General features: G+C 34.1%; 2 protein-coding genes across 2 annotated transcripts; one reads left to right on the top strand and one right to left on the bottom strand.

Annotated features, from left to right (window-relative positions):
* Positions 1-1,663: 1,663 nt before the first annotated feature.
* On the top strand, positions 1,664-3,118 carry LOC128176803 (uncharacterized). The gene has a single exon (XM_052843350.1). The coding sequence runs from the start codon at positions 1,664-1,666 to the stop codon at positions 3,116-3,118; it is 1,455 nt and encodes a 484-aa protein (XP_052699310.1).
* Positions 3,119-12,969: 9,851 nt separating this feature from the next.
* On the bottom strand, positions 12,970-23,889 carry LOC128177795 (N-acetylated-alpha-linked acidic dipeptidase 2-like). Its single transcript, XM_052844664.1, has 17 exons — positions 23,101-23,889; positions 21,915-22,215; positions 21,353-21,478; positions 20,909-21,095; positions 20,564-20,660; positions 19,776-19,865; positions 19,482-19,567; positions 18,376-18,495; positions 18,182-18,267; positions 16,405-16,468; positions 16,106-16,265; positions 15,738-15,828; positions 15,503-15,592; positions 14,831-14,996; positions 14,555-14,636; positions 14,354-14,446; positions 12,970-14,133 (listed from the first exon to the last, which is right to left on the bottom strand). The coding sequence occupies exons 1-17, from the start codon at positions 23,325-23,327 to the stop codon at positions 13,917-13,919; spliced, it is 2,283 nt and encodes a 760-aa protein (XP_052700624.1). The 5' UTR covers positions 23,328-23,889; the 3' UTR covers positions 12,970-13,916.
* Between the last annotated feature and the right edge of the window lie 1,387 nt (positions 23,890-25,276).

Raw genomic sequence — 25,276 nt, 5'->3', positions numbered from 1 at the left:
ATGCGTTTAATACGTCTAATTTTTCAGAGTTTCGTTTTTAGGTGATCCACAAAATTTAATGTTCCTAGAAGTGCAAAATGTAGTAGCATTTTGTAGTGAGAGGATTACTCGCCACGAATTTACGTATTCATGAAACCGATTCTCACATAATCCACGTAAATTGATTCCCGCGAGTTTAAATTAAGTAGATCCAGTGTTCTGTGACGTCACACTTTTTTGTAAAACTTTGAATTCTTTAAAAATTGTGCAAGATAGTTTTATTTATTTTATGTGAATATAATCACATGGATGTAATTAGAATTATTGGTAGGTTAAAGATATTTTCGCACTTAATTTTATACTAAATTTCCAAATTTTTATATATTTTATCTATACAAAGGGGAAATAACTCTTTTTCTGACATTTCTCTCAGTTGTATGTCTAAATGCTATAGTTTTTCTTATTCCAACGGTTAATTTTAAAATATTTTTGTAATTTTAGTTTTCTGATAAAGTTGACATTAAAATTAAACAAGCAAAACAAATTTCTGCCTACAAGATTTTACTTTTAACAGAAAAAAAAAAACATTTTTCTAATGCTAAAATATGCTTTAGTTTATGTTTATCTGGCATCTCAAAAAGTGTGATGACATGTATATTTTTTTTAACAAATGATGACATTTAAGTCTATTAAGTCTAAATCAGTTCGGTTTTTCAACTTTCCTCAGAGAATTTTATGAGTATGGAGCTACCTTAAACCCTGTGGTCAGGATGACATGTAACTATTTGTTAAATGTGGATTGCTAAGACTAAAATGTATAAAAATAGTAGGATACAAAATTATTGAAAATGCTTAAGCGAGCAACATGCCTATATACAGCCTATCGTGTATTTATAAAGTAAACTGATTTACTAGGATACCCGGACGAAAAAGTGAGTGCGAATTGACTGGTGTCGGTGAAAGTGTAACGTAGTTGAGATAACATCACTCAATGTTTTTAACTTATTCTTAGCAATCCAGTAAGTCGCAATGTCCATTCAGTGAGAAAAAAAAATACTACCCATTACACCTAACAATGTGCAGCATAGACTGTCCGTTATCGGTAACGTTATTAAAGACAGCTTTTTCAAAATCATTGGACACTAACAGGTATCTAGTTAGTTTATACTTTAATTTACATGGACTTTTTCTTACGTAGAAGCATGCAATAATATAGCATGACACATTCACAATTCACAAAAATCTAAGTGTTCAAAAGGAGGAATTCGGGCTTCGACCTACTTAATATCTAATTCTTTTTTTATATTTCTGGTTTAAGTTTGTTTATGTACAACAACAAAATACATACAACTGGGTCGGCACTTAAATCTCGATTGTTTGACTGCTCGCTAATTTTGTCCTCATGCAGGAAAAGTATAATACGGTTAACTTAACATACATAACCATCGGTGTCATAGGGTGATCGCCTGCATATATGTATATACAGAAACTCTGTAAGTATCATATTTGTCTAATTAATTCTAATAAAACGGTACTTCAATAGAATAGCTCATATTAAAAAAAATTCTAAATCTTAATGCGGAAAAAAATAAGTAGTTTTTTTTTTTTAACAATTCTGTTGCCATTTTAAGATCGTGATATGATAAAATAACCTATCTAAGAAGCACAAAAATTCAAAATTTAGATGGCGTTGTCCACGCCAGTAGTGTCCTTCACGGCCCAGCACTTTGTGGAGTGCGGCACTGAAGAATGTGAGGGGAACTACCAGTTCTACTGCAATTCTTGTGAACGTCCAATGTGCAGTCTGTGCAGAGACAAACATCTAAAGAGTTCTAAAACAGATTACCACGATGTCGTGTCTCACAAACATCGCAAAAGGCAACAGCTTCCTGTAGAGAAATGCAAGATCCACCCATCCAAGGATCTGGACATCCTGTATGAGGAATGCAATGTCCCGTTATGTTCCAAATGTTCCACTATGCCAAGTCATCGCGGACATACATTTGTTGATCTGGAGGAAAAGTATGCTGAAAATTGTCATACGTGTCAAGAGACAATCCTTGAAATTTGTCAATACTTCATTCCAGAATCACAAAATTTACAAAAGGAAACGAATGATGACGTGCCAGAGGTAAAGTCAGTTTTGGATAGGATAAGATCGTTAATGAGGGCAGAGGCTACAGCCCTCAAATTTATGGTAGACAAAGTAACATCAGAAAACATTGATCATGTCAATGAAATAGAAGAGTCTTTAACAGAAATTTTGAGAAGCCAAATCGGGATATATTCCGATTACATTTCATATCTGAACAAACTTATCAAAGAGTTTCAAGGCTTCTTGTCAATGTCTGAATATGAAAACAATCCGCTGATTTTCTCCATTTCGGAAGCGCTAAAAATTAAACCCATTCCAGGTACATGTACACCAAAACCAGTCTTGCCAAAGTTTACTGCTGGTCAATACACCAAGGATGACATTGTCAAACTACTTGGAAGAATATATGTCCCAAACATTGAACCGGAGAGTAGAAAAATACATCCCATTGAAACTCTCGGCAGACAGTGGAAGCCCACAGAGAGACAGGACAGAAAGACATCTGAAGTAAAACAAACACCGCTGTCTTCTGTCAAAAAGGTCGGGGAATTCATTATACCCGGTGTTCGGGTAGCATTTCACGTATCACCGGATAAATCAGGCAGACTCTGGGTCAGTGACTTGAGTGAAAATCTTGTTCAAACCGATGCAATGGGGAATCAGATACAGAAGATTCAAACCAGTGGCGGATTTGGCTATCATTCAGTCACACAGGAAGGGAATCTGATTTATGCAGACAGATACAACCAAGTCATTAATACAGTAACGCTAGCTTTTGAAATCGTCGAGTTCATCAAAACAGGAAAATGGACGCCTCTCAGCATACACTCTTCCAACATCAACGGGGACATACTGGTGGGGCTGAGAAAGGATGGAAAGGCAAAAGTCACCAGGTATAACAAGGCAGGAGAAGAAATAAAGATCATAGAGAGAAGCGAGGAAGGACAGAAACTGTACGATTTCCCATACTACATCACAGAAAACATCACTGGTGACATCTGTACATCTGGGACAGTTGGGACACGCAGTAGTGGTGGTGACTAACGCAGGGCAATACGGGTTTTCCTACACAGGCCAGAAGTTGAGATTCATTCCATATGGAATCTGTACAGATACCCTTGGTAACATCCTGGTATGTGATGGTTACAGCAAAACAGTTCATCTGCTGGATCAGGACGGTCAGTTTCTGTCTCTGATTCTCACAGAACAACAAGGGGTGTGCCATCCTTTCTGTGTGTGCGTGGTTGATGAGAACATGCTCCATTTGTGTCAAGACAACACCGTTGTAGTGTACAAATTTCTTCAGTGAATGGTTCAGTAGTACAGACTGCTGCATTCAATGAAACGTGTGTAGAACTGCAATCATATTCAAAACGAAGAAATAATACAACTATTTATACTTATAATGAAGACATTTTGCATCTAAACTACGAAATGCCTGCACTAGAGTTACTCTTTACACCTTTGATATTTTCACTACGTGTGGAATGATGCTTCGTAAACTATAACTGCAATTCAACTGATTATACTCTGTCCCGAGTTTTTGCTTCCAGCACTTTTTGCTTGATATTTCGATAATCATAAATACTTTTGTGCTCAAACTACGTTCATCCACTAATATGATAATTGTCCAGATTATCTGTTTTGAAACGCCCCCTCTACCGTTTCAGGTTTCAATACTCATCCCAAATTGTCTACGGGGATTTTGCATTGGATCAGCCATTAATAAGCCCGGATGAAAAATTGCGCGAGGTATTCCGAGTACTTTCGAATGGAAAAAAGATGTAAACAATCTCCGTAAGAAATTTGTTTTCGTTCCTGTGAACTTTTATGAGTGAAAAATGATAATTGTTCAATGAAGATATTTTGGATATATTCCCTTTTATCGAATTCAATTGGTATGTGTATTTTTATTAAAAATCATCAAAAAGCGATGGAAGCAATAACTTGGGACAGACTATAGTAATTATTCTGGAATTGATTAAAAACTTACTTTTATTTGATAAACTACCCAGGAATAGCAAAAATAAGAGCAAGATGGAGGACACGCTTTGGTATATCTATGTCAGTTATGCGGAGTTTGTACCAAAATATATACTTTCAATGACATAATATTGAACACTGTAAATGTCATTAATTCCATGGTCTAAAATTTCACGATTTTCTGTATTAAAATCTTTGTGGTGCTTTTAATTTCACGAATAATACATTTCCTCATTATAGAATTAACCAAAATAATCTTTTGCATTTACATGCATTTACATAATTTTTCTATGCAGTCACGTTAAGTTACTCTCTTAAACCCGTTAAACGCTACGAGGAAAAGAATTAAAGTTTGTCGAATTTAGTACGCACTTACGTACTGGTGTGTAATGCGTATCTGACAATTAGAACTGCTCACCATGAACACACATGTACCAATCGCAGAAAAAACATGGGTGTACAGGAGACTTTGAATATAATAAATAAAATGTGCCTATTTGTTTCTTGAACGGGCGAGCTAAGCCGAGCTTAGTTTTTATATAAAGAGCTCTCTAGATGATGCTCAGAAACAAGGTCACTTTAAGAACGCGGACTAGTAAACATCGGGACGAGTTCACCATGCGGACAGATACTATAAATATAGTACCTTGGATCGTACCACTATACAAATGAACTTGATGCATGCACTGTGTTTAAATTACATGTTTTTTAACCATCGACACCTTTGAATACCAATAAATAGGTGAACAATAAATGGGGAGGTTGCATTAGAATTCAAAATTTAGAATTCATATTTGGGGCCCGCTTGCCTTATATGCAATTGAATAGTGAACTGCGTTCTATAGAACGCAGTTCGCAATTCAAAATTTAGAATTCATATTTGGGGCCCGCTTGCCTTCTATGCAATTGAATAGTGAACTGCGTTCTATAGAACGCAGTTCGCAATTCAAAATTTAGAATTCATACTTGGGGCCCGCTTGCCTTATATGCAATTGAATAGTGAACTGCGTTCTATAGAACGCAGTTCGCAATTCAAAATTTAGAATTCATATTTGGGGCCCGCTTGCCTTATATGCAATTGAATAGTGAACTGCGTTCTATAGAACGCAGTTCGCAATTCAAAATTTAGAATTCATATTTGGGGCCCGCTTGCCTTATATGCAATTGAATAGTGAACTGCGTTCTATAGAACGCAGTTCGCAATTCAAAATTTAGAATTCATATTTGGGGCCCGCTTGCCTTATATGCAATTGAATAGTGAACTGCGTTCTATAGAACGCAGTTCGCAATTCAAAATTTAGAATTCATATTTGGGGCCCGCTTGCCTTATATGCAATTGAATAGTGAACTGCGTTCTCTCTAGAACAATTCAAAATTTAGAATTCATACTTGGGGCCCGCTTGCCTTATATGCAATTGAATAGTGAACTGCATTCTATAGAACGCAGTTCGCAATTCAAAATTTAGAATTCATATTTGGGACCCGCTTGCCTTATATGCAATTGAATAGTGAACTGCGTTCTATAGAACGCAGTTCGCAATTCAAAATTTAGTGCGATTGAATAGTGAACTGCGTTCTATCTAGAACGCAGTTCGCAATTCAAAATTTAGAATTCATATTTGAGGCCCGCTTGTCTTATATGCAATTGAATAGTGAACTGCGTTCTATCTAGAACGCAGTTCGCAATTCAAAATTTAGAATTCATATTTGAGGCCCGCTTGCCTTATATGCAATTGAATAGTGAACTGCGTTCTATCTAGAACGCAGTTTGCAATTCAAATTTAGAATTCATATTTGGGTAGTTTTTAGCTCACCGAAACGAAGTCGGGGGGAGCTTATGCTTTACCCTCGGCGTCGGCGTCCGAACCTGGTTAAAGTTTTTGTTGCAGGTCCTGTATCTAAGTTATTACTTGTCCTATCTTCACCAAACTTGCATGGATGATGCATCTTGACCTACTCATGGACTTGAAAGACCTGAATGCTGAATCAGGGCCATGAGTTTCAGATGCTGGAGGAGGTTAAGGTTTTTGGAGCAAGTTAGAGTTTTTGGTGCAGGTGCCCTTTGATAGCAATTTATAGGTTACTACTGGTCCTAACTTTACCAAACTTGCATGGATGGTGCATCTTATGATACTGATGCATCAGACATGCTTTAATGCTGAATCTGAGCCTTAGGTTTCAGATGCTGGATGAGGTTAAGGTTTTTAGAGCTGGTTAACGTTTTTGGAGCAGGTGCCCTTTGATGATTATATCTTAGTTATTACTGGTCCTAACTTCACTAAATTTGCATAGATGGTGCGTCTTATGATACTGATATACCTGGCAGGCTTGAATGCTGAATCTGAGCCATAGGTTTCAGATGCTGGATGAGGTTAAGGTTTTTAGAGCTGGTTAACGTTTTTGGAGCAGGTGCCCTTTGATGATTATATCTTAGTTATTACTGGTCCTAACTTCACTAAATTTGCATAGATGGTGCGTCTTATGATACTGATATACCTGGCAGGCTTGAATGCTGAATCTGAGCCATAGGTTTCAGATGCTGGATGAGGTTAAGGTTTTTAGAGCTGGTTAAAGTTTTTGGAGCAGGTGCCCTTTGATGATTATATCTGAGTTATTACTGGTCCTAACTTCACCAAACTTGCATAGATGGTGTGTCGTATAATACTGATGCCTCTGACAGGAAGGAATGCCGAATCTGAGCCATAAGTTTCGGATGCTGGATGAGGTTAAGGTTTTTAGAGCTGGTTAAAGTTTTGGAGCAGGTGCCCTTTGATGATTATAACTTAGTTATCACTGGTCTTAACTTCACCAAACTTATATGGATGGTGCGTCTTATAATACTGATGCACCTGACAGGCATGAATGCTGAATCTGAGCCATAGGTTTCGGATGCTGAAAGAGGTTAAGGTTTTAAGAGTTTGTTAAAGTTTTTGGAGCAGGTGCCCTCTGATGATTATATCTTAGTTATTACTGGTCCTAACTTCATGAAACTTGCATGGATGATACGTCTTATGATACTGATGCACCTGGCAGGCTTGAATGCTGAATCTGAGGCGTATGTTTCGGATGCTGGATGAGATTTGTTTTTTTGGAACAGGTCACAAATTTTATAGATAATAGCTTACATAGTTGATTTAACTATAATATTAATGAACTGCAGAGGTAGCTTCAGATGCAGATCTCCATTATCAAAGTTGCTAAAAAAAATTATCCTATCTAAAACCTGCTTGATAGATGTGTTTGTTGTTAAATGATATAATATGATTCCTATTGTATGATATGATACACTATTGTTTTATATGATACAATATTTAAGAAATAAAGTACGAGTTTTCGTGAATGTTGCAGAATAACCTCCGAGGTCGAGAAATGTTGTTTTGAAATATAAAAGCCGAGGCGTTAGCCGAGGCTTTTATATTTCAAACAACATTTCGAGACCGAGGAGGTTATCCTGCAACATTCACGATAACAAGAACTTTATTTCTATTCTACTAACAGCCCAGTATTTCTACAGATCGTTTCTCCTATAGAGAGACGATCTAGGTCATTTTGACGGCTGTTCCGTGTAACCCCAACGGTTTTGTTAGTAATGTTTACATGTGTATCGATCAAAGGAATCACATGCAGCTGACGACAGATTTTTGTTTGGATTTTTAATACTCTTCACTTATTTATAAAATATCTTTGAATCATGTTCATAAGGGCAATTTAATACGATTATTACTACTACACTTTAAATATTTTATGTAAAACACGCAGTGAAAATGTGGTGGGGAGGTCCTAGGAACAGCCGCATTGATCTCTTAAAAATAAACAGTTGAGGCAATACACATCGTTTTGACTGGAACTAACACGTGAAATTGACATGGTTTTTAAAATTTTGACGGTTTGAAGTTGTACTTTCATGATCAGTGCGAGACAAATAGGTATATCTGATCTGATAATTTACTGATGACGTTCGTGGTATATTGGAGAATAATGTCCGCGGCATCTCTTTGATCTCGGCGATAACTGTAGTAGTATATATCATATATTATATTGTAAAAAGTTATATGATACGATATGATATTGTATCAATTTTTTTTGTACATTATGATATGATATTGTATTGTGATATTGTTATGTATAGTATTGTTTATTATGATACAATATTGTATAATATGATATTGTATAATATCACATATATTATATTTTATCACATGCTATTTCATATGATATTGCAACATAATATAGTATCATATGATATGATATTGTATAATATATATCATATCATATGATGCGATATTGTATAAAATGAAATTGGTTTATATAATATATTATTATATCAATATATGAAAATGTATTATATGATATTGTATAATGTGATATTGTATCATATAATACAATAAAGTATACTATGATATTGTATGATATAATATAGTACTATATCACATGATATTGTATCAATTGATATGATACAATGTTGTAGCTAATTTTATTGTATCATATGATACAATATCCTACATTGTATTAAATATGATACAATATCATACTATGCAATATCATGCTATAATATTATACAGTATAATATTGTGATGCATTATGTGATATGATATTGTATCATATATTATTATAATGTATCATATCATATCAATATCATAATATATTATGATATTGTATTATGTGATCAAATACAATAATGTATAACAAGATACAATGTCATATCATATGTTACAATATCATATTTCATCATTATTTATTACAGTATTTTATTGTAATATATGATATATATCGTACTGGTATCATAGGATGCAATATAGTATTTTATATTATCGTATTGATAAACATTGTATCAAATAATACCCTATGAAATGAACATATGATTTTTATACAATTTTTATTATATGATATTGTTATACGATATTTTGTCAAAACAGTATCCATGTATATCCAAGATCATTAACTATGATTTTCAAATAATATGATAAAGGTGGTCTCATAAAGGTGATTCCTCAAAAAGGTGATCCCTCGTCTCGGTGAGCTTTGTAATCTGTTATTACCTATGTTTAAGAATCGGGCTTATATGCAATTGAATAGAAAGCAATTCGCAAATCAAAATTTAGAATTCATATTCGGGACCTGAATTTTTCAGGGGCATCTACTAGTGGTATTTCACTACCATTGTGAAAATATGGTGATGCAGTTATCTATAGTTTCTGAGAATCGAGCTTATATGCAATTGAATACTGTAGTTTCATTGATATTCAAGGGCATCAATTTTCGTGGATAAAGTGAAAATCACAATATCAAGCATACGTAAATTAGTGGCCAATGAACCTATCAATACAAAATGTTAATTAAAATTGCACTTCAATGAATATTTAATTTCGTGGATCAACTAAACAATGATCCACGAAATTCATATCCTTATCTAGTGACACACTAGTAACTATATTTTTATTCATATGCACTGATAATAAATGAAAATAATATATATATTTCAAAGTACATTTTATTTATTTTTTATCCATGCTTGCGTGCATGCATATTTCAGCAAACGCAGTCTAAAATTTCCGGACACGACTTCCTACTAGACTGTGAAACTTGCAAAGTTGCGTTAGCGCGACGGCGTGTTAAGCAAAGTTGTGTTAGCGCGACGGCGTGTTGTGCAAAGTTGTGTTAGCGCGACGGCGTGTTGTGCAAAGTTGCGTTAGCGCGACGGTGTGTTGTGTACATGTGTTAGCGCAATGTCTCGTTTATCTGAACGCGATGTCGCGCTAATGCAAATGGCCCTATCCGGACACCATACAGATCTCAAAAACTATAGATTACTGCATCACCAAATTTCACAGTGGTAGTGAAATACCACTAGTAGATGCCCCTGAAAATTTCGGGCCCCAAAAATGAATTGCGAACTGCGTTCTAGAACGCAGTTCACTATTCAATTGCATATAAGGCAAGCGGGCCCCAAATATGAATTCTAAATTTTGAATTGCGAACTGCGTTCTAGATAGAACGCAGTTCACTATTCAACAATTTGAATTGCGAACTGCGTTCTAGATAGAACGCAGTTCACTATTCAATTGCATATAAGGCAAGCGGGCCCCAAGTATGAATTCTAAATTTTGAATTGCGAACTGCGTTCTATAGAACGCAGTTCACTATTCAATTGCATATAAGGCAAGCGGGCCCCAAATATGAATTCTAAATTTTGAATTGCGAACTGCGTTCTATAGAACGCAGTTCACTATTCAATTGCATATAAGGCAAGCGGGCCCCAAATATGAATTCTAAATTTTGAATTGCGAACTGCGTTCGCAATTCAAAATTTAGAATTCATATTTGGGGCCCGCTTGCCTTATACGGAACAAACAGTCAAAAGCCAAAAAAATGTTGTTAATTTTCAGTCACCTGCAACAAAAGAATCGTGGCCATGCATATTAACATACTTTCAATTTCGGTTTAGATTTTCATCCATGTTTTCACCTATAAATATCCAGTCAAATGATATTTTATTTCAGTTTTTATAAGCTAAGGGAAAAAATGGGGGGGGGGGGGGTGGGGGGATCGGACAGAGTATTTACAAAAAAAAAAAAAATCCGACTTAAAATTCAAAGCTAATCAATGTGCGTTGTACATGTATAATTTCGGGCCCCAAATATGAAATCTAGATTTTGAATTGCAAACTGCGTTCTAGATAGAACGCAGTTCACTCTTCAATTGCATATAAGGCAAGCGGGCCCCAAGTATGAATTCTAAATTTTGAATTGCGAACTGCGTTCTAGATAGAACGCAGTTCACTATTCAATTGCATATAAGGCAAGCGGGCCCCAAATATGAATTCTAAATTTTGAATTGCGAACTGCGTTCTAGATAGAACGCAGTTCACTATTCAACAATTTGAATTGCGAACTGCGTTCTAGATAGAACGCAGTTCACTATTCAATTGCATATAAGGCAAGCGGGCCCCAAGTATGAATTCTAAATTTTGAATTGCGAACTGCGTTCTATAGAACGCAGTTCACTATTCAATTGCATATAAGGCAAGCGGGCCCCAAATATGAATTCTAAATTTTGAATTGCGAACTGCGTTCTATAGAACGCAGTTCACTATTCAATTGCATATAAGGCAAGCGGGCCCCAAATATGAATTCTAAATTTTGAATTGCGAACTGCGTTCTATAGAACGCAGTTCACTATTCAATTGCATATAAGGCAAGCGGGCCCCAAGTATGAATTCTAAATTTTGAATTGCGAACTGCGTTCTAGAGAACGCAGTTCACTATTCAATTGCATATAAGGCAAGCGGGCCCCAAGTATGAATTCTAAATTTTGAATTGCGAACTGCGTTCTATAGAACGCAGTTCACTATTCAATTGCATATAAGGCAAGCGGGCCCCAAGTATGAATTCTAAATTTTGAATTGCGAACTGCGTTCTATAGAACGCAGTTCACTATTCAATTGCATATAAGGCAAGCGGGCCCCAAATATGAATTCTAAATTTTGAATTGCGAACTGCGTTCTATAGAACGCAGTTCACTATTCAATTGCATATAAGGCAAGCGGGCCCCAAGTATGAATTCTAAATTTTGAATTGCGAACTGCGTTCTATAGAACGCAGTTCACTATTCAATCGCACTAAATTTTGAATTGCGAACTGCGTTCTATAGAACGCAGTTCACTATTCAATTGCGAACTGCGAACTGCGAACTGCGTTCTAAAAACCGATTGCCCATTAGAAGGGGGAGGTTTGACCCCCTTCTTATTTTCAAAATAAGGTTTTTTTTTAACTTACAAGTCTAAAACTTATTTGGAACAGTGTTTAAAATTAAAGTGAAATTTTTTAACATAAAAAAAACGAACTTTAGATATGAAATACGACACACTATTCCCCACCCCGTTTTGAAATGATTCATGCATTTGTGCGATTGAGGGTTGATTGAGGGTTGATAATTAATACGATATATAATGCAAAAAATTGGGAATATTTCCAGCTAACTGCTACAATAAACTGCATACGGAACAAACAGTCAAAAGCCAAAAAAATGTTGTTAATTTTCAGTCACCTGCAACAAAAGAATCGTGGCCATGCATATTAACATACTTTCAATTTCGGTTTAGATTTTCATCCATGTTTTCACCTATAAATATCCAGTCAATTGATATTTTATTTCAGTTTTTATAAGCTAAGGGAAAAAATGGGGGGGGGGGGATCGGACAGAGTATTTACAAAAAAAAAAAAAAAAAATCCGACTTAAAATTCAAAGCTAATCAATGTGCGTTGTACATGTATAATTTCTCGCGCTTGCTCTGTAACTCTCTAATAACTCAACGAATGACACTCAAATTGTGGCTGCCCATTTAAAATACCTTACTGAAGCATTGTAAATATTAAAATCAATTACAACCTTCGCATGTGAGAGGTACCGGGATCGATACCCGGATTCTCCATTTCCTTTTTATCAATTGAATGATTCAATTACTTAAGTTAAAGTTTAAATTTAAATCAGTACACGCAAATTGAAATATTTTTTATGCTTATTTTTTTTCGCCAGTCACAAAATTTGCGAAAATAGGGGAAATCATTAACTTTTATGTTTGTGTCAGTCATTTTTTTTTTTGCGATTTAAAAAGTTTCCTATTGAAAATGAAATACAGGATAGAATATTTGCGTACTCAAAATTTTGCGATTTAAAAGAGATCGCGAAAAAAAACCCCGAAAATTAGATCATCCCGAAAATAAACGGATATGCGGTATATACCCTCTACCTACAATGTAATAAAATACAAGGCACGCATTCCCGTCAGCTTGGATTTATTCAAAACTGTCACATCAGCTGCAACTTTTGCTCGAGAATCATCAGGGTTTTTTTGCGATCATTTACGCCTTCCGATCGGTCCTTCAACGCCTAATTTGACAACCACTTCAATTAAAACAATCACAACTTCTCGGACCTTTCCGGCAAAGCTCGTGTTTTCTCTAGCTCTGTTCTTGAAAAACCATTTAGAACTGTATCAAATGCTGTGGTATACGCTTACCTGCAATTATATCTTTTCCTGCACATTTCTACAACTTATCTTTATACAAAGAAAACACGTAATGTTTGGTGGAAATTCCATGACTTTTATTTCTCCTTGCTACAACACTGCAAATTTCCTCGCTACTTTTACGTTTGTTCTGTCTTTCTTGCCTTTTATTGCTTTTACAGCAGTCACTATTTTCTTGATAATGTACTGTAAATCGCAAAGACAAACAAGAATTGTACCCGACTGTTAACTGTTTATTTTTTGATCAATCATAAGTGAGGGTTGTGAAACTTAATTAAAATGCAAACATACTTACATGTATATAACCATGGAATATAAATGTAAAAAGCTACTAAAAAATACATTTCGGGGGGGGGGGGGGGGTATGATGCAATAAAATGTAGATATAATAAAAAAGTTTAATTCTATGCAACTCATTTATACATGCACAAACTAGATTGATTAAAGCAATGTGACCTTCATTTTCATGTTGAATTTTGTTTTTACTAAAATATTCTTTTCTACTAAAATGACTAACATATCATGGTTTTTAAATTTCTGTTAGCCATATTTTTGTGGAAAAGGCCGTTGAGAAGCTTATTTGGAGCAAAATTGAGTTATTGTCGTCCTGTACAAAAATTGATTTGCTATATATTCCTTAGAAGAGAAATATATTCTTCGACAAAAATTAATGATGTTTTCAAATCTTATTTATCATAAAAGTTTAAGTTATATGCAGACCTATCATACTAGCAGGTTTTATCAGCAAAATAAAATTCTAAAAAATACAGCTCATATTGCTTAAAAATATATATATAGGATACAATTATGCAAAAAACTAATATACTTTTATCAAAGTCCATCAGATAATGGCATAAATGAGGATACATCCCGCAGCGTGGAAATCGCGGAGTCTATAGTGTGAAGAACCACACTGAAATGTTTCTTTACAATCTCCCACCGTCTCTCTTCATCCGTGTCCCCTTCAATTTCAAACATTCCATCTACGAGACCAGGAAAAGTGGCACTGCTGTATGAATCTGTACTACTCTCAGCAAAAACGATGTGTCTGAAATAAAAAAAATGAAAAACAATACAGCCAAGATGAATGGACATCACTTGATGAGAGCATTGAAAGCCATTTTAAACATTTATTATGTCATTGTATTCTAAGATTATTACCTTATCTCTTAAAACAAATAGAAATATCTTGAATATCCAGGCAATAAATCAACGAAAGTCACTTTTCACCAGTATATAAAAAAAAAAATTATGGTTCTGATGTATACCTAGCCAATGGTCGGCCCGGTAGACCCTCGGGATCAATGAACGCTCTCTCCATTAACATAATTTGGTCATTGATGCCCCGAATGGCGAACGGACTGAAATAAGATAAGAAATCCATCAATAACTTAATGCCTACTCATGAATAATGAGTTCTCGTCGTTAATTAAGAATTATTTAATCACTGTATATTATCTAGGTCTTACTTCTTTCTATCCACAGTATCAACTCTTTTCTGAAAGGAGGCAACTTCTGCTGCAAAGAGATCCGTGGCTTCATACAGCAAATCTGTGGGATTAAATAAAACAGTTGTGAACCGCTTGATATCCGCACAACATTTTCAAGAGCAATTACTTTTCTTTTTCACCGGTGAACTTCTTGGGGTTATTTCAGGGTTTCGGATCTATGCGGAATAATTACAGCACTATAATGTACGTCTTTCAGAGTGAGATTTTTTTTTATTTCGAAATGGTGTTCATTACCAGTTTGAATGCCATTTCTTCTCATCAAACTTCCTAAATTTCGATCAAGTTCTTCAACGCCATCTCTCAATTTGTTTGCATAATCCTGGATCTTGAATGGGATTACGAGAGAATCTGCCAAGTTCCTGGCCACTTCCGCCCAAACTTGTCCTGATGCGCGATGACACTGAAACATGCATAATTCATGTCGCAATTCATTTTATTATACTTTCATGTTAAATACTGAAATCTGATCGGTTAAGACGCAGTTGATAATCCGTTCTATTACCCTCAGCGTTAGCAACACCCTTGGCAACGGTTAACACAATCAATTGTTACATGCGCGTAAATTATGGGCGTACGATTCGCCATAAAATTCACGCCATTTCTATATAAAAACAGAAAGTTTTCTTTGTACTTAAGACATTCAATATAATAAAGTAAATAGTGCCTGTTTGGGAGGGTAAGAGTTGAAATTAACACCCCGAGAAAACCATTGTCAACCGACGCGAATCAACACCCCGAGAAAACCACTGTCAACCGACGCGAAGCGGAGGTTGACAATGGTTTTCTCGGGGTGTCAATTTCAACTCTTACCCTCCCAAACAGGCACTATTTATATAGTATTCATTAATTTAACAGATGGCCGTGTACATCACAAAAATAGAAAAAAAAACCTAATGTTTTCGAAACCTTGAACCCTCGGTCCATGAACTCATCCACAGCCTTAAAAGTTTCATACTTGGAATGATAGAGTGGGTATGATGCTATCCTGTATTTATCCTGAAAAAAAAATGTTTAATCTATCTACAATTTTGTACGTTTTGTATTGCAACAGATGCTGGTATCCGATATTAATATTCAACAATCAATGTACATGTTATTTTCACAGTATAGTAGTCTCTGTAGAAGACTGTTTTTTACTCACCCAGTTATATGTGTAAAGGAAGTCAATACTAGGAAGACCTGCACGTTGAATAAAAGCAGCATGGTCACTACCAGTTCCCAGACCTAAAATTCTAGAGACAGAAAACTAACGACTGAAAACATATATTGTACTGCACATTATAGATAACAATATCGTGTTACAGTACAGAAAAGACTTTTAAGGAATTCGAAAGCGATTACCTATATAGCAAAATCCACATTAATAAAAATAAAGTACCCGTATCATTAATCAATTTTCATATTCCTGGAATTACATGTATACGTTTTCTGAAAATTAATATTTTTAATGTTATAAAGTTGACATTATTTTATATATTTAGTTATAAATAATAAACACACACAATATACCTTGGCTGTGATTTGTCAGAGTTCGGAAATGCGTGCAACCATTTGTCATAAACAGTTTTAAACTGTGTATCGGTATTGTCTGGGTTTAGAACCTTTTTGGTGGCGTCATATACAACCGATTGCATCATAGGTGTCGCCCTTATACGCAAGGTATAGTTTCCTGTTTGGAGGGGAAGATACGTCATTGACATGAAAATTATTCATAGTTCCTCTCGTTAGAATACTTTACTTATTCTCAATAATGCTGCTTTTAAAAAAAAAAGTATTTAACAAACTACCGAAAACAACTATAAACAAACCTTCAATTGCCATATCCATATTAAGGTACGCCACTGCTCGATTACCAAGATTTTTGACGTATTGCTTAAAAAAAAAGATGTTAACATTTAAGGAAGGAGTCTTTTTATTATCAAACATACTTCTTATAATAAGAAATGCGTGAAATTTTGACACAGTCAAACGGATCATATAACTTAATGATTCTATCAGTTTAATTAAATTTGACCTTTTTGTTTTCGGATAAAGGTCAGGTCAAGGTCACTACCTTTTCCTCAACGTAAATACTGATAAAAATAAGGGTAGCTCTTTATAGTTCTGTAGACATTTGTTTAAGATTGGAAGATTCAAATCTTCAACGAAATCATAGATTATGAGAGTGTCTATTAGCTTATACTACTAAATTGGAATAAATATTTATACTAAAATTGATATTGCTTAGCCCGCATTTCCTCTAATTTTCTTAAATTTTGAAGAAATTTTGATTATTTTTTTATGCTTCCAATAACAAAATATTTCTAATGTTTATGTATTATGAAGACTTTATATAAAGATATAAATTGACAGAAAAGCTAATATATTGACCGTTTCATAAGAGAGAAAAACTGATTTTAGTGATTTTTTCACAAAAATCAATGTATAGAATGGGCGCTTTAAAAAGCTTATAAAAATGTTATTTGATAGGCAAATCATATTTTAAAAACATATTCTGAAACCCAAGTATCATATTATTAGTTCACATTAGTAAAAAAAAATCCAACATTATTGTTATTGTTTTTAAAATGCTAAAACAGACTCATTATATATATGTAATCTGCAGCAATTCTGAATTGCGCAACATGTGATATTTTCCTACGCCAATATTACGCCAAAAATATAGTCCTTGTTCCATTCTAAACATTGATTACATTTTACTATGCCAAGTTGTATGATAGTAAAAAAGAAAGAAAAATATACTATTTTAATTTCCTTTAATCTTGATTTAATGAACAAATAATCAAATTTACGTTTGACAAGTCGAAAACCAGAAAAGACTCCTTCCTTAAATTCTTAAGGTCAATATCTAGAAAACAAAAGGTGCCTACAGGTTTATGAAATTCAACATATAAATTCTTTTAATGATGCTTTATAATGATATCTTTGTTTCATAGGGTGTACCGGGGCTTAAATTTTTGGTAAACACAATAAAAAAATCATGTTTTGAACAACAATTTTTCTAAAGAAAGATAAAAGTAACAAACCTCGGAGTTATGTCCATTTTTTTTTACTAATGAAATATATCTAGAATGCCTACAGTCTCTCCAAAACCGACATTAAACAAGTTCTTGGCCTCTTCTTTAAAATGATGTCGAATTGAATATAGGTACCGGGATTACTTTTTCCGTGGATAAATATAGAATGTCAAAATATTGTTTTATTTTCTACAAAATTCCTTCAAAGCCGTAAAATACGGGATTATTAATTATGAAGTCATAATGGTCCTTGCACCAAAATGACACTCTGGAATCATTTACTAGATCTTGACCTTAAAGAAGGCCTATTTCAACCTCATTGCTATAAATATTAGAAATGAAAGACATTATTTATGCAATATTAAAATTATGTTATCTAAATTTAATTTTAACAAAATTTGAAACAAGTTCTTTTACGCAAATAAAACTAATTCTAAATCTCTAAAAAAAAATGTATGGTATCCAATTGAGCTGAATACAGAATTTTGCCTGTTGCTGATTTATCAAATAAACACCGTTTTGAATACTAAACCGATTCAAATTGTTTAAGATTACAGTGCTGTCACACCTCAACCCATTCTGTAGATCCCATGAGCATGTATTCTTCTGCACCCCATCCACAAAATATTATTGTTCTTCTTGGACGCCATTTCTCTGCAAATCACATCGATTTGAACAAGCGTAAGTATTTTTTAAGGAAAAAAAAATAAATTTTCAGAGAGAGGTTTATATATTTACAAACAGAATGATATTTTCACTTGCTTGATCGAACAAGATTCCCCATCACTCGGGACACCTCTTTCATTACGGCTGTTCCACTAGACGGGTCAATGGCGCCGAAAACCCAGGCATCTAAATGGTTTCCAAGCAACACATACCTATCTAATTACAGAATCAAAAGTTCAATATAAGTTCTAAGTAAATCATATCTTTTCAGATTTTCCCTTAGAAATTGTTCAATGCATTTATACGTGGTTTTTCATAGATTTCAAAAGTTATTCTATTAATATTTCCATAAGTAGTTTTATAAACCCGTACAATTTTTATTTTTCTAAAAATTAAGTTTCGTGAATTAACAAGTGCTTAAAACTTCAAACAAAAGCGTGCATCAAAATCGGTTATCTGACAATATTGGTAACAATGCAATATGATTAAAATGAGATCTTTGATCCGCTCCGACAAATTCGATGTCACTGGACAAAGTGTGTAGCGACATCGAATTTGTCGGAGCGGATCAAAGGTCTTATTTTAATCAGATTGAAGAGTGTAGAGGACAAAGCTGAATATTTTTGTACACAATATCAAAATACCAAAAACGGGGGACTTTTTTAACTAAAAGTTATGAAGAAATTGTATAAGTTCTTGCCTTAAGAATATCAATTTTTGCTTTCAAAACACAAGTTTTTAATAAAGTTAAAAAAATAATAAAGCCATGCAGGTAGCTTTTTAAAAAAATATTATTACATAAATGAATGAGCCCTAATAATTTTAAAGTGGAGATATCCTAGACTCAAATAGAGGGTCATTTAATGTAGTGCAATTGCTTAAATTAAAGAGTTATATTTTGTTCATGTGCAGGCATACTCCATATCCAATCCGGATATGACTTTTTCTGCACTGTAATGCAGGGATTTTTTTTTTGGGGGGGGGGGGTGAATATTACTTCCTGCTTTAACGTACTTTCATAAAAAAATATTAATATCAACTGCGGATGGGTTTGGCCGATTTTTACAAATAGTTTTTAAGTTAACCGTCTCACCAGATTTCTTAAAAATTGGTTCAGATTTCTAAAGAATGGTGTGTTGTTAAACAAAACAAAATAAATTAATAAACATGATAATAGCTACAAAATATCTGTAAGAAAACACCTGGCTCAACGCTGCCCCTGATCACCCCGAACACGTTGTACGTCTTCCTCCGGGTATTTGCGGTGGAGATCCTTATTCTTATTTTCCTGAAATTCGTAAGAAAAAAGAATGAGGACATTTTTTCTCAGGTGGCAAATGTGAAAAGAACAATGAAGTCGTCTATTTCTTTATCTTATTCTACGCACAAAAAAAATTCATTGTAATAATAATTTTTATGAAAGAGTTTTTTCCTTCAACATTTTTGTTTCATTGAATAAGAAAAGCATTTCAAAGTAATATCATTTCTATTACTACCATCCAGACTGTTTCAGCGGTCCTCCGAATCTGTACGTTATATTCAGTCCCCCTCTCCAACTCGCCGGAACTTGGTCACCACTCATGTAGCTGTAATTTATAACCCTATAAATGACTAAATTGATCAATGTTTACATTTTTCAGTATCTTTGCCTATGATAACACTACGTATTGATTTTGTACTAACTTGGAATGACGTATAATTGAGGCGCCGGGGGGGGGGTGCTTATTTATATTAAAAAACAACATGTATTCAATCGTACAATGGCTGAAAATTATATAAATATAAGTAATAAAGAATCATTCTTAAGGTGATAATTTCGATTGGGGCGTGATTAAATCTATCATGAAGCTTCGGGCTTCAATGCATTTGATCGCCCGTGATCAAAATTATAACCTCATGATACTCAAAAAATGATTCCTTATTTCTTAATTAACAGCTATAGAAAACAACATGTATACGGTTCAATGTTTACGTTTAGTAAAATATGTATAACAACTGGCCTAGCCATCATCAAAATTCTTAAACCACTCAAATCAGCCCTCGACCTAAATCCTTCAGTAATAAATGAAAAAGTGCATTAATTTGAGGTCAAAACTCAGTTGAGGCTGAGTATTTACTTGGGGAATATTGGTGACGGTTGGGCCTTCTTACTTTTATTCAGAATACATGTATACCATGTAAAAAAAATACAAATACAGGACCAGTAAATTATAGAAATAAACAATATACATATATGTAACATTTATCAAATCATGTGTACATGTGACATACATCAACTCCATACCTCATCAGAGTTTTAGCAACTCCATATCCGATGGGATGACATGGGATCTTTGGAAGCATAGTGTTTGGGTCACTTTCATTTAGTCTGTATGCCGTTTCTATAGATAAAAAAAAATATTCAAACATATGCAGTGATTTTTTAAACAGAATACTCACATGACTAGTGTTGATTTAAAACCATTTTTTATATCTCAGAAAAATTTGAACGCATTAATAATTGATTTAACTAACCGACCGACACATATAAGAATACATAAAATTATATGAATCTCTTGAAAAAATATATCCCGGAATGGGAAATCGACTGTCTTTTAGAGTTATTAGTTTTATATATTTGTGAATTGACCTGTAGCTGGGTAACCAGGTGTGAGGGGGTCCCCTATCCCTATATATATGCTGCCCCTTTGCGTTCCAGATTCCGGGAGGAACCAGTCGTGAGGGTAAACGTCAGTATTCTCGCTATTGTCGGCATACTCCTCGGGATCGGAATACAAAATAATTCCTTTGGCACCACGAATTTCTGCTTGGCGGGCCTTTTTTTTTAAAGACAGAATTATAATTAAAAAAATCAAAACAATATTTTAACTGTAGATAGAGTTTGTATTTGTAGCATCTTGTGCTCTTGAATCTGCAACCATAAAACTTGGAAAAACTAAAGGTTTATTTTACACCATGCAGCAAATGTATCAGTACCATTACCGAAAATCATAAGTGATTCCATATGTTGCATACAGCTCGCAATTTGGTTTTTTTCCTCTTGTTTATCAAATACAATTGTCTTTGCACTAACCTTGTCCCCTCTGAAGATCTTGCCGTAACGAGCCAGAACGATTTTGCCAGTGATGTTAATGTCTGTGTTCTGAGCCAGCCATCTGTAGTCTTCCACACGTCCGTAATTAACGTACACCAAGTCTGTCTGTAAAGTAATTTCTCAATCTTTTTATATTTTGCCAAAATGTACTTCATATGACAAAAGCAAATTGCACTTGTATGTCCTAATTTTCTAAATTACGCACATTGCAATAGTATTTCATTTTTCTTCACAGTTTTGAGACATTGACAATACCATTAAATTTAACTTCTTTCCAAAATTAACGAAACAGATATAAAGAAAAACGTGTTTAAATTTCGAAATACATGTATGTTATTTACATCGAAATGTCCCCACGTAAGTTTTTTTCCCCATTTTCATGTACTTCTAATTTTTTTTTCATTCTAATGGATTAGTGTTATCATTTCTTTTCTGAATTGGAGTTGTTAAATTTCTTCATTTATCTTTCATTTATCTTTGTAGCACAGTCGACTTTAATTGTAAAAAAAAATGTAAAAACACAATGCTCATTAATTCGTACAGAGTTGACATCCCCCGGTGCAGAATAAGCATTGAACGGCGGCACCACGTTCGATTTGTTCTCACTGGGGTCCAAGATCGGTTCATACAGCGCGGACTTCCATACCACTTGGCCAGCAGAATCGTAGACAAAGATTCGATTCATCTTGCTTTCATCTTTGGTTTCGGGGTAAGACAACAGTACATCATACGGCGTGATGAAGGTTTCATCCAGACCCACCGATCTCCAGAACTCCTGAAGATCTTTGGCCTGTTTGTAGTCTGCATCTGTCCCGGCAAGATGGGGGTATTCGGTTAACTCCCTGTCGTATAAAATTCATCATTAATTGATATTGGTAATTCACAATATATTTTTTACTATGCACACATTTGGTGTGACAAAATCTTCATTTGATTTACTGCTACAGTACTACAGTAAGTAGCGTTACTATTTTACAAAAAAATACATTCATTGTTACATGTACATGTACTATTATTAATTTTTACGTAATTTTTTTTATTCATTGTGCTTTAGTGTTGTCCAATTTAATATGAATTTGTCGTATTGGCCAGTTTAATCTTTAGTATCAGAAACAAAAAGTGTTTCAACCAGACCGTAATATGTTTCATATCTGCAGCAATCATGTGTGTTAATAACCGCGGGGCCATTCATACCGCATGGCTTTTGCTGAGAAACAACAACCTCTTTAACTTGGAAACGGAGGTTTCAATTTAGCGATTGGAATCTGATAAGATAGCGTTGAGATTTTAGCGGTGTATGCCAGTGAGGTAGCTGGCACTGCACTATACATAATTTTAACTCAGTTCCAATTTTCCTGATTTTGCATTTTAATAATGATGTCTTTGCAGAGTAATATATTTTTCCTTTTTAACTTTTCACTGGCTTTAACTAAATATAGAATAGCATTCAAATAGAAACATCATATAATATGAGATGTAGCCTCTTACAAAGTTGTTCTACCTGTGCATGCTACTTATAGATGACGGTTTTTTTGTGGTAAACAAGGCTTCTAATTATACGTAAATCATGCCGAGTAAAGCGTAAAAATGTTTCTTACCAAGTTAAAATCTATATTTTTCCAGCCAAAGGTCGAACCGAACAAAAACAGATACATAAAACCACAAATATATTTTTTTTAAAAATCATTATTTGTTGACTTTGATGATATATACAAAATAAAACTCACCTAAGATACTGTCGAATGTTATCGCTATTGATGTTATCCATGATCTCTTCGGAGATCGTGGGGTCTGCATCTTGCACGAATGTTTCGGATATTCCCGTTATCCTGTAATCGTCATTGTCCGAGCGTATACCAAACCTCCCTATAAGCAGACCAATGACCAGTCCCACAATCGCCGCCACCACGGCCAACAACAGGAACCTCCTCGTGTTCTGAGCACGCGGACTCATCTTCTCACTGCATGGGGTAGCTTCTGCTGATGGTGATTTATGATGGTAAGAGGGGTGAAGAAAAAGTGTAACACTCACCGAAGAGTCATCAAGTTAAACCTTCATTTGACTTTATTATTTTTTTTACTAGTATGTGCTTCTTATTCCTAACCTATACATTTTTAAGAATATTGTTAACCATAAAACGTTATAATTATTCGTTTTATTTATATTGTATCCATTTCCCCCCTTCAAATTACATGACCTTGATAAGAGCTGTCTGTTATTTGCTGTGAAAACAATAATTCCGCGGATGTGGTAAGGTTAGCCTACACGTTTTCGTGCATATCATATGATGTTAATTAAAATGCAGAAACAGGATTTTAGCAAGGTTCTGAACTATTCCCGTATATACTTTTAGCTAGAATGTTACATTTAAATAGTAAATTAGTCTTCACTATGAGGTAATTGAATGACTAATGCAATCAGTATTAATTTATAATAAACTCGGAGAACTGAACGACATCAGATGAACATCTCTGGCGCAAGTTTCAAATTCACTTCGTATAAAATAAATTGGACAAAATTAGATATGTTTTCTTTAGATTTAAAGAAAAGAGTACATGACGGTGGCGTCTCTGTTCAGGATTTGCGTGCAGATTACAATCATGTACTATATTATCATCTTTCTGTTTTACATTACCTCAGTGGTCACGTGTCTTGCGCGCGCATATTTCTTGTCAATATTTGTATCTACATGAACTTATCTTGTTGTTTATAACATCTTATTTCTTATATATAACAGTCGAACATAAAAATAAATTAAGTTAAATAATAAAAAGCATAATTTTCAAAATAGTTTGCTCAAGATTTTCTATGCATTTAATGAACGTTTGCTTAACCCAATTGATAAGTTTCTGATCTTTCCACTTGTTGAGTGGCATCAGACATTTTTTGTCATCTTCTGATATTCATCTTATCTTTTTTTTTCATTCTCTCCAGTGTCATATCATGATCTTATTGATACTGTTCATAATTCATTCAGTCTCACATAGCTATTAATTAGCTTTTAATAAACTCCTGTCACTAAATAACAAAAGGGTTTAATGATATAATCCTGTAAATTTAAGGACCCATTGAATAGTATTTGAATGATTTAAAGACACAACAGAAGAAGACAATTGATTGCCCCCCCCCCCCCCAAAAAAAAAATCAGTTTTGGATATTTGAAATTCTTCAGAATTTTTATTCTAATCAAGGTAAGATTTTGTATGAACTACTGTGTAATCTCCAAAGCAGTATTTATAAAAGGCTATTGATAACATAAACGGGAATAATTAAAAAACAAAGAAAGAATGAGTTCAAGAAGGGTGAAAAAAAACCCACTAGTACTAGTGCATATAACACACGACAATTCACTTAAAAACTTTTACATTTCAATTCAAGCTTTCTCTAATTTGAAAATATAATTTGTTTAATTGCTTACCTATCTTTTTTAAATATAAAATCGTATTCAATGAAATAGAATATTATGACAAGATATGGAATAGATTTTTGGGTTGTCGTTTTTATTACATAATGAGAAATTTATTTAATAGTATATTATTTATTAACAGGAAATTTTCTTCCCTTATCATGACTATTAGAACAGAATTTATCATTTATTAATCATTTTGTGGCAAATCATGATCCACAATCGGGATCGAGTTTCAAAATGTTGTTACTTTTAAAGTATAAGATTATTATTAATAAAGATTTGTTTGAACTTTAAGCTTAACAATACTCGCATTGATATTGTATCGATTTAATCATTGTTTGTATAAGTAAGATATTGGTGCAACGCTTTTTTCAAATTTTGCTAATTTGTTGGAGCTTTTTTTTTGGGGGGGGGGGGGGGCAATTTTTTAACGTTCGTGCAATTGTGTTAATTCTCTTTGATTACACCTACATGACAAAGGAAAAAAAAACCC

This window comes from Crassostrea angulata, chromosome 3 (genome assembly GCF_025612915.1).
Source record: "Crassostrea angulata isolate pt1a10 chromosome 3, ASM2561291v2, whole genome shotgun sequence".
Classification (NCBI taxonomy): Eukaryota; Metazoa; Mollusca; class Bivalvia; order Ostreida; family Ostreidae; genus Magallana; species Magallana angulata.
This window is presented reverse-complemented; position numbering and strand designations above follow the sequence as displayed.